General features: G+C 49.9%; 1 protein-coding gene across 5 annotated transcripts; it reads right to left on the reverse strand.

Annotated features, from left to right (window-relative positions):
• Positions 1–250: 250 nt before the first annotated feature.
• Positions 251–14,431, reverse strand: PLIN2 (perilipin 2). 5 transcript variants are annotated; one of them, XM_075559978.1, is made up of 9 exons: positions 14,332–14,431; positions 13,149–13,186; positions 12,861–13,056; positions 11,523–11,605; positions 9,170–9,455; positions 7,987–8,168; positions 6,994–7,128; positions 5,531–5,821; positions 251–529 (listed from the first exon to the last, which is right to left on the reverse strand). In XM_075559978.1, exons 2-9 carry the CDS (start codon positions 13,176–13,178, stop codon positions 443–445), a joined length of 1,290 nt encoding a protein of 429 aa, XP_075416093.1. In that variant the 5' UTR covers positions 13,179–13,186; positions 14,332–14,431; the 3' UTR covers positions 251–442. The 5 variants fall into 5 exon arrangements, with proteins under 5 accessions (XP_075416093.1, XP_075416088.1, XP_075416091.1 ...); XM_075559973.1 differs by lacking the exon at positions 251–529 and having other exon boundaries at positions 4,967–5,821; XM_075559976.1 differs by lacking the exons at positions 251–529; positions 14,332–14,431 and adding an exon at positions 13,952–14,160 and having other exon boundaries at positions 4,967–5,821.
• Between the last annotated feature and the right edge of the window lie 381 nt (positions 14,432–14,812).

The following is a 14,812-nucleotide window of genomic DNA, read 5'->3' on the forward strand; positions in this document are numbered from 1 at the left end:
GTGAGTTTGGTTTTCCCAAGTAGGGTCATATACCCATCCCTCAGCTACGGAAACTCAGAACGCCTGAAGGAGCGTACCTGCTGAAGCCCAAGACACACAGGTGTGCTGTGACGGACAGAAGCAGGATGAATCCTGGTAACTGAAAAAACAGCAAATGCCTCCTACTTCAGTTCTTTTTTGAAAAATTACTCTGATTCATGATCATCCAGCTCAATCTTTATTATAAGCATTTCAGTGATAGATTTTGACGAATGAAATCAAATGCTATATGACAGAAGTTTATATCCAGCAAAGTTTCCCAGCAATTGGGACAGCCACAGCAAGAAACACATGAGCACACATAACTGCATTTTCAAACAAAAGGCATATTTTGGTGGTGGTGGTGGTGGTGGTGGTGGTGGCAGTGATGGTGAGTCAACAATTTGCCCTGTCACTGCAGGACTCAACCATCCTCCTCTTCCAAAGCTATAATATCAGGAATTTCGTCGTCCGTCTCAGACGTCAAGTCTTTGGCAATGAAATCAAACTCCTGTAAGAGAAGAACCTTGGGTATTAGAACACACACGAATGCAGTGATCTGCTGGGTCTGAGGGAGCTCATGGAGACAACAATTACTGCGTGGAGATAAGCCTCACTTTACCCACAGCTGTGCTTTCTGAAGAGAGAGCTTTGTCGTCTCATTCCTACAATTCACTCATGGAAGCACTAAGGCAACTTCTCTTTGAGTGGAAATTGCTGGTGGCGCCTATTAAAGCAAGGCTATTCGAAAAATACAAGTTTTAGAACATTCCTGATCATTCATCTGTCGATTCATCTACAGCACTGTCGAAACTCAAAATAACTCACTGCATGGAGTCAACTCTGACTCCTAGGGACCTTCTAGGTCAGGATAGAACGGCCACTGTGAATTTTCGAGACTCGAACTCAGAGTAGAAAGTCTATCTTTCTCCCAAGGAGCGGCTGGTGGCTTTGAACTGTTGACCTATTAGAAACAGTGCCCCACGAATCCACTAGTCAGACTTGCACTAATATACATTCTTCAGGAGATATCCATGAACTAAAACACCGAAGGGTCTTTTCACAGTTGAAATGACCACAAAGTTGAAATGGCCTCACTGCACAGGAAAGACTTTTGTATAAAAAGTCACTATTGACAGGGACGGATGTGGATTTTTGATAAGCTAAGTGATCATCTGATAAAAGCCTGAAGCCATGATAGTAGAGGAAAAACAGCTGATTGCCTACTGGCAGTAAACAACAATTGGCAAACCGACAAATCCCTTAAAACGCAGACTAGGAGGAGGATTCTGCTTGCTTTGCTCACTGTGCTCTTGACGTGTTTGTGGCCCCTCCTCCACCTCCAAAGAAAGCAAGTGCTCAGAGGACAAGGTGCTCAGAGGCACAAACATCTGCTGTTTCCTCCCGAGGTTTTCCTTTAGGGGAGATCAAACTGCACCCGAGTTCTTGGTCCAGCTCGTATGCAGCCTGACCTCCGCAGAAGCCAGCAACACTTACACAAATGGGCTCAGGACTCCGCCAGGCAAGCCAACCATGACAATGTTAGTTTTTGCATGCCAAAAGGCTGGCCTTGCTTAGCTCTCTGAATTGTTTTGATTAAATGTATGTATTTTTTTTGTTTTTAGGTTAAATGTGTATTTTCACACCCAATATGATTCTAGTCATTTTAAATAGGTAGAACAAGGAGCTACGACATCAAAGCATGTAAGCAGCAGGATATTTTAGGCCCCAAACAAGAATGTAAGCTACAGGTATCTCCTCCTGGAGGCCTAGAGGGCTAGAATGACATCAGGAAGACATCAGACTATTTCCCAAGACTATCAACCTTTAGAAACTCAAGCTCTCACCTCTCAGGGGAGAAAGATCCTAATTGACTGGGTGAGAGGTGAGGAATAAAAGTAGCTCAATAAACACCAGCTTCTGTTTTTTTTTTTTTTTTGCTTCTGTTATTTTTAAGGAACAGCTCAGGTGACCTCCTGAGTCAGGTGTTGGGCCGGTAACCACAAGCTTGCCAGTTCAAACCTACCAGCCGCTCCACCTGAGAATGATGAGGTTGTCTGCTCCTGTAAAGGTGAACAGTCTTGGAAACTCAATATAGGGTCACTCTGAATCGGCGTGGGCTCGATGACAGTGGAGTTGTGTTTTTGTCTTATTTTTCGTTCCTTCAATATCTCCCATTGAATCTTCAAAGTCAACTGTTGACCTAAATTGTACTTCTTTGAAGGGGCCAGGGGTCCCTCTTGTTGGAGAGCACCATTTCAGGAGGCGATACACCAGCTCCAACAACACAAGATGTAACTCTTGTACCAAAATGGTCAGGAGAGCCGTCGGAATAATCCACCTTCCATTTATTCAAAATGACTGAGAGTGGCTAGTTGCGAAATCCCCAGCTATCACCAAAGCCTCCTTGATGGAAATAGGGAAGGGGGCAGCTCAGAGATAACTGCAGTCTGTTAGGTGTCATGGCTTTCATTTATAATCTGGGGGCCTTGCTGAAACATTTCACGGGAATTTTAGTAGTTGGTACCCAAGGAAAATATGGGCCAGGACAATCAATGCAGCAATGTGGTGAGCCTCTTACTGAGAATGCGCACTGCAGACGGGAGCCAGACTCAGCCTGTGAATGCAGCATCTACTGGAGAACTGATTCGGTTACTACAGTCCCTACTAGCAAGGACAGTAAACCAGCAGGACTTTCTTTTCAAGAAAACCGACTCCCTCCGCATGCACACATCCTTCTGCAAGCTGTGTGGCCTGCCAGCAGCACACACTTCATAGCTTTGCATATTAGTTCTGACCACTGCCCATGGGGGGCCTTTTTCTAATGTGCTTAATGGTGGGCTTGTGGGGGCCAGGAGCCCTGGAGGGCTGGGGGAAGACTAGATGAACAGAGATACCACCCGTGGGGGTTTCATTGGGGTGTGTGCCGTTGCCTAGAAATGTGACAGATGATCGGCTAAATTACTTCATTTGGAAACAGAGCCTAGGCACGAAAAAGCAAATAGAGTGGTAAAAGAAACACTGGACATTTGGTCGGTCTGTATCAAAGTCTGGATCTAATGGACTAGGTTGATAAAGAGGCCGTGCAAGAACACCATGTGGTCAGAGTACCAAATATGTGAGACAAACTCGGTTGGAGCTTGATTTTGACAGGAGCCTCTCATAATCCAGGACTGGTTGTTTATGCAACTTGATTCTGTGTTTACAAATTAAGAGGGGCCGGGAGTGTCTTGGTTCAGCTTTATTCCATCTTCAACCTCTACCTGTTATCTGGTCCAGCTAAGTGAGCACCAAAGAAGCCCTGGTGGCACAGTGGGTTATGTGTTGGGCCGCTAACTGCAAGGTCAGCAGTTCAAAACCACCAGCAGCTCTGTAGGAGAAAGCCTCAGCTTTCTACTCCTGTGGAGTTAGAATCTCAGAAATGCAGAGGCCACTCACTCTACTCTGTCCTATAAGGTGGCTGGGAGTAGGAAAGCACTCAATGGCAGTGCGTGAGCGAAGCGGGCTGAACACCCACTCCCTTCCGAGCTGAGGTGGGCTCACCCTCTTGTACAAGTGTCCTCCCCCCTTGGCTGGCCAGTTTCCATGACAGCAGTTAGAACTGTCAGCCTAGGGAGCAGATAAGCAGTAATTGCAGCCGAATTCAAATGATTCTTGGTATCTGTTCATGACATTCAACTAGCCCACGTTACCTGCTATGTATTTGAGTTATTGGAGCAGGTTCATCGGGAAGTCAGTCCTTTTTAAATAAAGCATTGCATGGAGCTTACAGTAAGAATCATGGTGAGAAAGGGCTATGGGTAACCCTAGCTAATTTTTCATCTTTTTCTTTAAAAAAATCATTTTGTTGCTGTTCAAACTATATACAGAACACAGCACACCAGTTCAACCACGTCTGCATGTACAGTTCAGCAACAATTAGACTCCTCAAATTGTACAACCATGCTCACCCATTAAAAAATTTAACACTAATCCTACGTGTGGGCCAGGTTAGAATAAACTGGTTTTTGTTCTTCTGAAAGTACAGTCAGTAGATCAGCTGCATTACAATCAGTAGAGTAGGGTTTTGTTTATTTCTTTAGCGATATTCTAAAGCAGCAGACATGATCCAACTCCAGACTTCTAGCCTGATCTGAAAGGGCCTCGTGTGAGGGGACAAGTGTAATTCTACCACCCGCTGAAAAGCTCTGAGACTCACGTGCCCCAAAGGCTCATGGGAAACTAGAAGCTGCTTCATGCACATGGAAGACAAGCGGTAATACACCGCGGCAGGCAGAAAGCACATACTCACCACAAAGACAAATGTGCGGAAGGACAGCCCTGCTCACCCCGTAGCAGGCCAGGGCAAGCAGGGCAAGCAGCTCCATTTCAGAGCCCAGGTTTGCTTTGTGAAGAGTAGTTTGAGACACGGCAGCTCTTTTTCTCAGAAACTGATCGCCATGGAAGCGGCCAGGAGTCTGGACCAGAACCTTGAGGAGGACAAAGCTCTCTTGCAATTGGAGCCCAAAAGGCCTTTGACTTCCGGTGAATTGTCCGAGGTCTTCTAAAAGAACCTCACCAACAATTCAAGATCGTGACCTTCCAAAATGACCACACAATGGAATTCAATTCAGCCGAGATGGGGGCTATTTTATGGTCCCAGGTGAGAAATGCCTACTGCCTTTCCTTCAGGTGGATGGAAGCAGTCACCCACTTCTTTTCTGTTCCGATTCCTTTTCAGCAATCAATGCTTCTACGGACATAAAAGCCCACTCGGTCCTGGACATAGACAAATAAAGGAGGACAACCACCACCTAGTAAAACCTGTTATCAAACAGGGCATTTTCAGCCCCCACCGTGTCACCTGGCCAATTGGAACTGTGTATCCACATTAGTAGCCCTGTCCCCAAGACACAAGGCGCTCTCGGACAGCAACACACAAAGCACGTGGAACAGACAACAACATAAAGAGGATCTTCTCTGGGTGAATTTTATTCATTCAGCGGTGAAATTCCTTTCTAGGAAATTAAAAAATAAAATAAAATAAAGCCAGGCGGGGCGAGCAGGCACGGTGGAACAAGTCAGGGGTGAGGCCTGCTCAGACAAAACCAGAGCAGACATTGACCCACTGCAGTCACAGGAGGCCTTGTTTATTCGGTGCAGGCAGAGCGGCCAGTGGCCACACAAGGGCCAAAGAGTGGGGAAAGTGCACGCGAGCCTTTGGTGAATTCTGCCTAGGTTCCAACAAGTCTCTCCAGTTTCCTTGCCAGAGACATTTGAAAGCCCTTTCTCCGGTGGAAGTAACCATACTCAAAGATCCTTTCCCTAGCTACCTGCTCCCCAAGGTGAGATGTACCTAGCACATTTATGTTCAAATGTTCATCTCAACATCACAGAAGGCGTCATCGGGCTGGCTGGACTGATGGGGAGCTGGGGGGCAAGTTTACTGCGCTTTGTACGCAGGTGGCTGGGCCTCTTGGCAGGTCTTGTCCTGCCCTGCATCCTGGGTCATCTGAGGATAAAAGGGACCTACCAGCCAGTTGAGTGGCGTGTTGTTAACAAGATAATCCATGACCTCATCTAGCGAGGCCCCCATTTTCTGCAGCTTCCCCTTGCTGGAGGTGAGCAGGCCGTCGGACACCTCCTTAAAGGAGGCAGCATTGCGGAACACCGAGTAGATGTCACCTGCCATGACGCCCAGGTAGTGGGCTTGATTCTGAACGTGCTGCGGCAAGCCTTGGACGCTGGACAGGAGGGTGAGGCAGCTGGTCTGCAGCTGCTGAGTCAGGTTCCGGGCAATGGTGAGCGTGCGCGACTCGATGTGCTAGAAATCAGACAAGTGGAAGGGGTTAGTAGACCCAACAGTGCTGGGCAGGCAGGAGCTCAGTGATGGTCAACTGCTCTGGTGCCTATCACGTCAATGGCATTCCTCTGCTCTAAAGGAATCTTCTTTAAACACCCCTCCTGACCACCCCGGGTGAAACAGCATTAGCCACACGTCACAGACATGAACAAACTTGTTCCCGGCAACAACAAGTATGGGGAGCTGACCTGGTGCCTGAGCCTCCCAACTCCATCCACTAAGCTCAGGAAGCCTAACCGGCAGAGGGACCAGACCAGGGACCACGTGAAAATATACTGCGCCAGGAGGAAGATTTTGAGACCCCCTCCAGAAGTAGGGTTACTCATGAATTTAAAGGGGTTCCTATTTCTTTCAAGGCACGTGCATCTTCATTTTAAAGTCCCAGAAGTGCCACGACCTATGTCAATGGTCGGACACGTGGGTGGTCGTCGCCCCATCCAGTGGCTTCTGACTCACAGCAGCCCCGGCGGTGCAGAAGAGAACTGCTCCATCGAGCTTTCAAAGCTGTGAGCTTCCCAAAGCAGATCCCACCACCACCCAGGCTTCGAAAGCGTCTCTAAGTGGATTTAAACCTTCAACCTTGTCAGCTAGGAGCTGAGTATTTAACTGTGCGCACCACCGGGAACTCCTGGAACATCGGCCTCCTCGGTTGCCTTTTCATCTCACTGAGTCCCTCAGTAGCTCTCCGCTTTGATCTGCTCCCATAAAGAGTAGAGGAATCCAAACTGACTCAACAGCAATGGGCTTTGGGACTTTGGGGTTCAGGCCTGTTTAGCATGGCGTCTCGTCTAGGAAGCCATCTGACGCACCCACCCCAACCATCTGAGGCTGAGCGAGAGCCCCTTTCTACATAGCTTCACAGCATCTGGATTTATCCTGGCACAAAGATGCACCAGCAGTGTACCTGCCTGTCGGCCCTGTGCGTCTGCACTCACTACGAGCGAAGGGCCCAGGTTTCTCATTGAGTTGGGTCCTACTTGGGCCACAGGAGGCTCGGTAGGTTGCTAGATAACATGACTTCCCCCCCCCCTTTTTTTTTTTTGGTGTTCCTGTCCCAGGTTCTTGATAGAGAAGTTTATAGAATTAAGAAGCTTAAATGCCAAGTCTGCGAGGGACGTATGCAGCTTCCTTACCTCTGCACAGTGGGACTCGTCTGTATCGTCCTGGCCAATGCTTCTCCTCCACTCCACCCAGGAGGTGTGGAGCTTATCCTGAGCATCCTGAAGCCTCTGACTGGCACCCTGCACGTTCGTCCTGGCAAACTCAATCTAGAGCACAGTGGTTTAAGACAACAGAATATTTTCCATTAACTTGCGTCCAGCTCTTCATCATCAGTGAGGAAGTCAGCTAAATAGGAGCAACTTTTCCTGCCTCAGCCACTGCATGACTACGATGTCACAATTCCCAAATTTATCTCCAGTGAAGCAGAGGTAACGCAAGTCAAGTTGCATTGGTGTATGTGCGAAAGAAAAGTTCAAAGCACAAAAGAGCAAGGAAGTCAGCCTCCCTCATCCCCACTGCCAATCACCCGTTTTTCCCTTTCCAAGAAGGAACGGCTTTCTGAAGGTCGTGCAAGGCACACTGTTCTTTAATTTGGCAAGCTCTCATCGCCACACAGTAACCTATTGTAATGTATCAATTTAGTTATTTCCTTATTAGTTGGCACATGCTGTTTGCAGTCTTTAGCAAATCCAAACAAATGTGCTTACCTGTCGGATAAATTCCTGAAAGTGAAATTGCTCAAAGGATGGGCCTGTCTGTAATTTTCCTAACACACTGCCAAGAAATCCCTTGAACTCTCTAGAAGGAAACCAATGTGCTTCTCTCCATTTATACCCTTGCCAAAAGCATCACGTGTTGCCAGTATGGCAGAAAAAGAGAAGTAGCTATAGCTGCCTCACTTAGGAATGAGTGAGTCACCTTACTGGGCATCCTTCCTATGTGTGAGCTATTTCTAGTTCCTTCTCTGTGAGCTGAGGGTGGACCCATGGCCCATAGTGCTATTGGCTGTTCAGGAAAGAACGTTTGAAATGCCTGGACTCCAGATTACATTTACTTTTAATCTCGTCCCGGAAGTGAATGGACTCACTTCAGATGACCAACCGGACAGTGTGTGTGTGACTCACCAGGTTGACGGTGGAATGGAGCTGAGAGATGGTGTCCTGGCTCTTCTGCTTAGCTTCCTTCACCCTGCCGAGAGCCTGCTCATAGGCACGGGCACGGAGTTTGCTAGAGAGGGAGCCCAGTCTAACGTAGTAACTCGGCTTCTGAACGATCTCGAATCCTTCCAGCCTTTTCGACTCTTGCTCTGCAGTTTGGAAGAAAGAACGCCAGCATTTACAGGAGGACACCGACACGTGACGAGACCTGGACTCTCACCCAGGTCTTGACTGGTGTCGCTTCCACTCATCCACCTACAGGTGATGCACCCAGTTTCCTAATGCTGCTCAGGTCTCCTGCCTGAACCCCTGAGCATCACTCTGTGCAGACATCTTGTCACTTCCCATGAGAACAGGCTTCTCGGGCAACACAGAAGCCAGTGCAAGACTAAACCAAGCCTGGTGCCGTGGAGCCGATTCCAGCTCACAGCGACACTGCGTGTCACCCAGAACTGCTCCCAGGGCCTTCCTGGTGGCATCGTGTCTACAGAAGCAGATCAACACACCTCTTCGGCTACAGAGCTGGTTCAAACCGCTGACCTTGACACTGGCAGGTGAGAGCAGGGCAAGTGTGCCACCCAGGGACAGAGAGGCCCCCACTCAATGTTGAACGAGGATTCTCTAAATCAGCTCCGTAAAGACAATCTGTTTATGAGAACAGGTTTTCTGGGCTAAGCCTTCGTCTCATCTAAAGCCGTGGTTCCCTACGGAGGTGATCCCGCCCCGAGGGGGCACTGGATGATCCCGAGGGGGCTGCAGAAGCAGTTCCTCGCACTTGATCGTGGATGACGGGCTACATTACAGGATCTTCATTGCCAGGGACAGGCACAGAGTCATTTTTGTCTGGAAAGGGGGGCAGAAGGCCAAACGGAATTTGGGAACCTAAGCTCTAAAGTCTTTCTACGTACCATTCAATGTGAAACAAGATTTCTTTAAAAGGCAAATCTAGCTTTCTAGGTAGAAAGTTGTGTGTAGAGTGATGAAAGAGTTTCAGAAGTGGATCACGGCGAGAGGTGTACAGCCTTGTACACCTAATTACTGCCACTGAATCATAAGCATGAAAATGGTTAAAACAGCCCACTGTACATAATATACATACACCAAGTTACCCCCCTCCTAGTCAATGCTGACTCTTGATGAATCCCATTACCTAGTTCCGCCTCGGTGAGAGGGAGATACTGGTCGACCAACAGCTCTGAGCGCGTGAGGGCGCTGTCAACGCTGCTGTTCACCAGCTGCATCATGCGGCTGTCCAAGACTGTGTGAATGCTGCTGTTGACCACAGACTTGGTCATTTCCACACTGCCCGTCACCGCTCCTTTGGTCTTGTCCACCACCCCAGTGATCGTGCTGGCCACGGAATCCTTGGCCCCGCTCACAGCAGTCGCCACGGCATCCTTGGCCCCAGTCACGGCACCTTTGGCATTGGCAACGACCTACAAAGAGGACGAATCGTGAGCACACACCGCGGGTCCTCACACGGCAGCCCGGTTGCTGAGTTGGTGCTACCACTGAGCTTGGGAGTCCTGAGCATGTCACTGGTGATGAGACTCCATGATTGATGGGACCCAACTTCCTCATCAGGTGTATCTACCTGTCCAAAACCCCACCCCTCCAAGAGTCCACGTGGGCTGCACACTGGGGTCAGCCGAGCGAGTTAAGGCTTTCTACTCTCAGAGTCACAGGGACAGTTCTACCCTGTCCTACAGGGTTGCTGGGAGTTGGAATCAACTCGATGGCAGTGAGTGTTTTAGTTTTTTTGACTTATCCGCCCCTCCAAGGTGGGTGGAGGAACAACTGCGGTAAAAGGATAAGACGTGTTATCACGTGTCCCAGTGGTATGTTTTGTTCGTTACATGGGGTTTGGTAGCTTTCGTTGTTTTATTGTATCGGGGAGGCAGATTGGTTGCTCTAGAGAAGACAGACACACGGGGCCCTCGCCCTTGTGCCTCTGTAGCTATACAAGCAACCACACCGCACACTCGTGACTGGGCCCAGTTCCCCTCAAATACTCTGCAAAGGGAGGAAAGGGGAACTGAGAGCAACGAGGACTGTATCACTCTACTCGAGGGGAGCAAATAACAGTTATGGGTGAAAATACACATATAATAACAGAATATTAATAATAACATATAACAATAACGGGTTCCTGGGGGGAAGGGTGGTGCAGGGACGAGGAAAAGGGGGAGTTGACAGCAAAGAGTTCAAGAAGAAAGAAAATTTAGCAATTACACAAGTATGCTTGAACTCTTTGAATTATGGAATGTTATGACATCTGGAAGAGCTCCCAATAAAATGATGAATTAATAAAAAGAAAATACGACACACATGTTACAGTAACGAAGACTGCTCCGGGGAACCCACCAGAGGGACTGGGTGCTCCAAGTGCAGGAAGCAAGGGAGCAGCTCAGTGAAGCAGTGGTCCAGGCTTCCTACCCAACTGAGCTAGCTCACAGTGTGAGTCCTGTATCGGAGCGGGGACACATGGAAGATGGCCTCCGCAAGCTACGTACAAATGTGCTTCATACGATTGAAGTGTGGATTGTTGAGAGAACTGTAAGAGCCCCAATAAAAGGATTTATTAAAAAAAAGAAAGGTGGCCTCCGAGAATAGCTGAGGTGCCCAGCCTAAAGTTTCCAAAGTCACAAATGGGCAAACTGTCCAAGATCACACATAAAAGGATAATGGAAAACCCAGATCCTGGCTCGGCACTATGTTCACTATCAGAGAAGAAAGCAGCTTTAAGCCTAACGTGGGGCCCCCACCAGGGCCCACACAAAGGAGGTGGGAGAGGCTGGAATTTAAGACAAGGATAAACAGCTACCACCATCTCTTCTGCTTGAAAACTTAATTATCAGGATAATGACCCCACAGGACAGAGTAGAACTACCCCTTTGGGTTTCTGAGCCTCATCGTTCTCCTGCAGAGCAGCTGGTGGGTTCGAACTACTGACCTTGAGGTGAGCAGCTCCACATGTAAACCACTACACCACCAGGGTAGTAAATCCTTCTTTATTTGTTAATACCTCCAACCTCCATCTTGCCCAGATGATCATTTATAAGAACTTTCAATAACCCAATCCAAGTTTTTGTGAATTTTAAATCAGGTAACTTGATTCACATGTCACATACAAGTTGCAGGAATATAACCTGCACCTAATAATCCCAGACAACAAAACTAGTTTCTACAGCAACAGACGCAACCATTCTAAAAGCTGGCCCCTAGACTCGTCGATTTGGGCTATAAAAGACCAGGAGTCTCATTGACCCCTTATTGAACACCCCATGCAAATCAGTTCTAACTTCATCGGCAGTGGTAAAACCACCAACTGAAAGAGATGTGACAGAAAGTGTTCTAATTCACAGGTGCCAGATCTTTCTCGGTGTTATCCAAGACAGCATTTGCCTTTGTGCGGCAAGCAGAGTCGATGACCACCTACCTGGTGAACCGGGAAATCTCGCAGCGCCCGGCCCCAAGGCCCAGCACGAGACGCCACCGCTCACCTGGTTTGTTGGCTGGTTCAGAATCGGCAGCTTCTCCTCAATCCTGTCCAGCTCTCTGCAGGCATAGGTATTAGCAACTGCAACTGGAAGACACACAAATCGGGAACTGTTGGGCTTTTTTCTCCGAGAGGCCCGTTAGGGAGAGCTGGTGGTGCTGTGGGTTAGGTGTCGGGTTGTGAACCTAAGGAAAGCAGTTCAAATACAGCAGTCACTCAACAAAGAGCTGGTCTGCTTCTATAGAGACTGCCGTCTGGGAAAACCTACAGAGAGGTGCGGTGCATTGGAATTGACTCGTTGGCAGTGGGTTTTTGAATGCTCTCTTATAAACCTAAGAATTCATGAGTTAAGCATCCGGGAAATGGTTTACATGTAGTTTCTGACATGGAGACATGGAAGCATTCCTATAGACAGGAAAGATGACAAAGGAGGATGAATTTTCTTTTGGGGGATGATGGTTGTACAACTGTGAATACACAAAAATATCCCACTGAATTTGACCTTTTGAATAGTTTATGATTTCTGCTGTTGAGAATATACACAGTAAGCCATCCACTCGTTCAACAGCTTCTTCAAGTGCAATTTGGCAACACTGACCGCATTCTGAGTTGTGCAACCACCTCCTCCTCCTCCCTCCCCCTCCACATAAGCACACGGACCCCTGGGGTTCCTTATCTAACCCTTCCCGGGACTGCTCTCAGTTGGATCTCAGAGATGCATCTTGAAAAAGCACAACGCTAGAGGCGGGCATTTTTCCTATGAATTGTACACGTCAAACGGGCGAATTATGTGGATGTGAATTAAACCTCAATAAAGAAGTCGCTTTTTAGGGCAGCTTGTGCGCACTGTGTGGTCAAGGCAGCCAGTCATTTCCGCTCACTTGCTTCCCTTATGACCTCAGCTGCCAGCACAGAAGCACCTCTGAGGGGACCATGGCAATCTTCCAAGGCTGTGAAGGAGGCCTTCTATGACAATGAGGGTCTGAAGGCAGTTTCTAGGTAAAGCCACCATTTGCCTCAAACCAAAACCCAACTCAACTGCCAGCGAGTTGATCCCAACGCATAGCGACCCTATAGGACAGGGGAGAACTGCCCCTCTGGGTCTCCAAGGCTATAACTCTCATGAGGCTGAAAGCCTCATCTTGGTCCCTCAGCGCGCCTGGTGGTTTCAAAGTGCTAACTGCTGATCACACAGCCCAAGGCAGACAAAGCTACTGACTCCCTGAATGTGCCACTATATGCCCAGGGCAATTAGGCTGGCATTCACAGTAGTTAAGGCAGCTCTTGGCTCGAGCCTGAGCAATCCCCTGGACCGGATCCAGAGAGGAAAGTCAGAACTCACTTTGAGGCTCTAGCTTCTGGATGATGGGCAGGGCACTGGACGCGGCCACGGAGGTGATGGTCTTCACGCCCTTCTCGGCTATCTCGCACACAGACTTCAGGTAGGGGTGCTGATCCTTCGTGCTGATGTAGGCCGCGGAGACCAGGTCGAATGTGGAGCTCACCAAGGGGAGGTTGGCCACCCTGGCCACCACGCTCTGCAACCCAAGGGGAGAGGGCAATGGGGTTTAATGTCTCAGAAGGCATGAGGAGGAACCAAAGTCTAGACACGGCCAAGGAAAACTCTTACCATTTGTGGTTCAACTGCAACGGATCCCATTTTTCCTTCTGGAGAAAATGGAAGAGAAATCTGTTTTAGGATCTGAGAGGAATGGGACCCTCTCAATAGTCACTCCCCAACCCCAGCTACTTTCAAGTGGGGCACTTCTCCCAGCCCTCCAACCCCCTGGCTTTTCCTCAGGGCAACAGCTTCTGAGGCTCTGTTTCACAGATGAAGTTCATAAAGAAATACAAAGTTGTTGTGTCTCCTTTCTCTCCACGCCGAGTTGAAATCCTTGCTAAGACTCAGGACAGATTTCAAGTAGACATCTTAGTCAGCACTCCTCCGGGCGCCCCAGGACTAGAGCGGGAACACTTGTGAGAGAAATGAAATTTGTGCAGGGCAGACTAGGAAACCCTGGAGGTGTAGTGCTACACACTGAGCTAACACGAGGTCAACAGTTTGAACCCACCAGCTGCTCTGCTGGAGAAAGATGAGGCTGTCTACTCCCATCAAGATTTAAAGTCTCGGAAACCCAAAGGGGAAGTTCTACACCGCCCTACGGGGGGTCCGCTCGATGGCAGGTGAGTTGAGAAGGTGCCCTGGTGGCATAATGGGTTACGTGTTGGGCTGCTGACCACCTGGTGGGCAGTTCAAACTCACCAGCCCTCCCCCCCCCCCCCCCCGCAGGAACAAAATAAACCCTACGCTAAAATCACTATGCGTCGGAATCGACCGGCGGGAGAAGTACAAAAGGAAGCGGTCCCGACAAGCAGCTGAGAAGCTTTTGGAGGGGGGTTTGAAGAGTAAACTTGGAGTCCCCACCTACCTACCGCGCGTCCACCTATCCTCTGCGCACCCAATCGCCTCGGACCCGGGAGGGCGGGGCCGGCACGGCACGGCGCAGACCACCACTTCCGCGTGGGTGCGTGCTCGATCCCGCCACCAAGGGGCTCAATTCTACTGCCCGGAGACGGCGATACCGACCGGCCCGGGACGGCTGTGCAACCCGGTCCCCTTTAAGCAACGTCGCCGCGGGCCCAAATGGAAACTGTAACCCAGCCCCCGTGGAGCGAGCCAGGCGCGATTAACCACGCCCTGGTAGCGGAGAAGGCACTCCGGCGGGCAGACGCCCCCAGGGGGTCAGGCCCCCCTCCGAACCCCCCGGGGGCGCGCGGGAGCCCGCCAGTGCGGGGAAGGGGGGCGCACCCACCGGGCGACGGAAGCGAAGAGGCGAAGGCAGGCGCGTGCACCCGAGCCGCGGCTGGAACTCCGGAGACTGGGGACCGCGGGCGACCGCCTTTATAGCCCCGCCTCTGTGACACGTAACCGCGCCCGGGGAACCCCGCCCCTCCCAAACGCGCGTTGGCCTTGGCGCCTGGAGGCCCCAATCTGCGTGGGAGTGGGCTGGACAGCCTCGATGGGGAGGGGTCTGCTTAGTGGGGAGACCTGGCCTGGGCCCTGCCTGATTTAGGGACCCCCGCCACCACCAAGAGGCCCCAGGGCTCAAGTGGGCTTTGGGATTTTGCAAACGACAGTGGAAGGGGCATATGAACAAGTTACTAAGAACCTTGGTGGGGCAGGGGATAAAGCGCTGGTGGGAAAAGCAAGCGTCAAACCCTAGCTGCTCTGCAGAGAAAAGGCCTGGCGATCTGCTCCTGTAGAGATTACAGACTGGCAAACTACAGGTTGTC

The sequence above is a fragment of the Tenrec ecaudatus genome, chromosome 10 (genome assembly GCF_050624435.1).
Source record: "Tenrec ecaudatus isolate mTenEca1 chromosome 10, mTenEca1.hap1, whole genome shotgun sequence".
Classification (NCBI taxonomy): Eukaryota; Metazoa; Chordata; class Mammalia; order Afrosoricida; family Tenrecidae; genus Tenrec; species Tenrec ecaudatus.

Excerpts from the sequence above, each read along its gene's own strand:
- PLIN2 (XM_075559973.1), bottom strand. The coding sequence starts at position 13,178 with ATGGGATCCGTTGCAGTTGAACCACAAATG. Across the intron at positions 11,606-12,860 it reads CCAGAAGCTAGAGCCTCAAA|TTGCAGTTGCTAATACCTAT; the intron begins GTGAGTTCTGAC and ends TGTGTCTTCCAG. Across the intron at positions 7,129-7,986 it reads TCCATTCCACCGTCAACCTG|ATTGAGTTTGCCAGGACGAA; the intron begins GTGAGTCACACA and ends ACTGTGCTCTAG.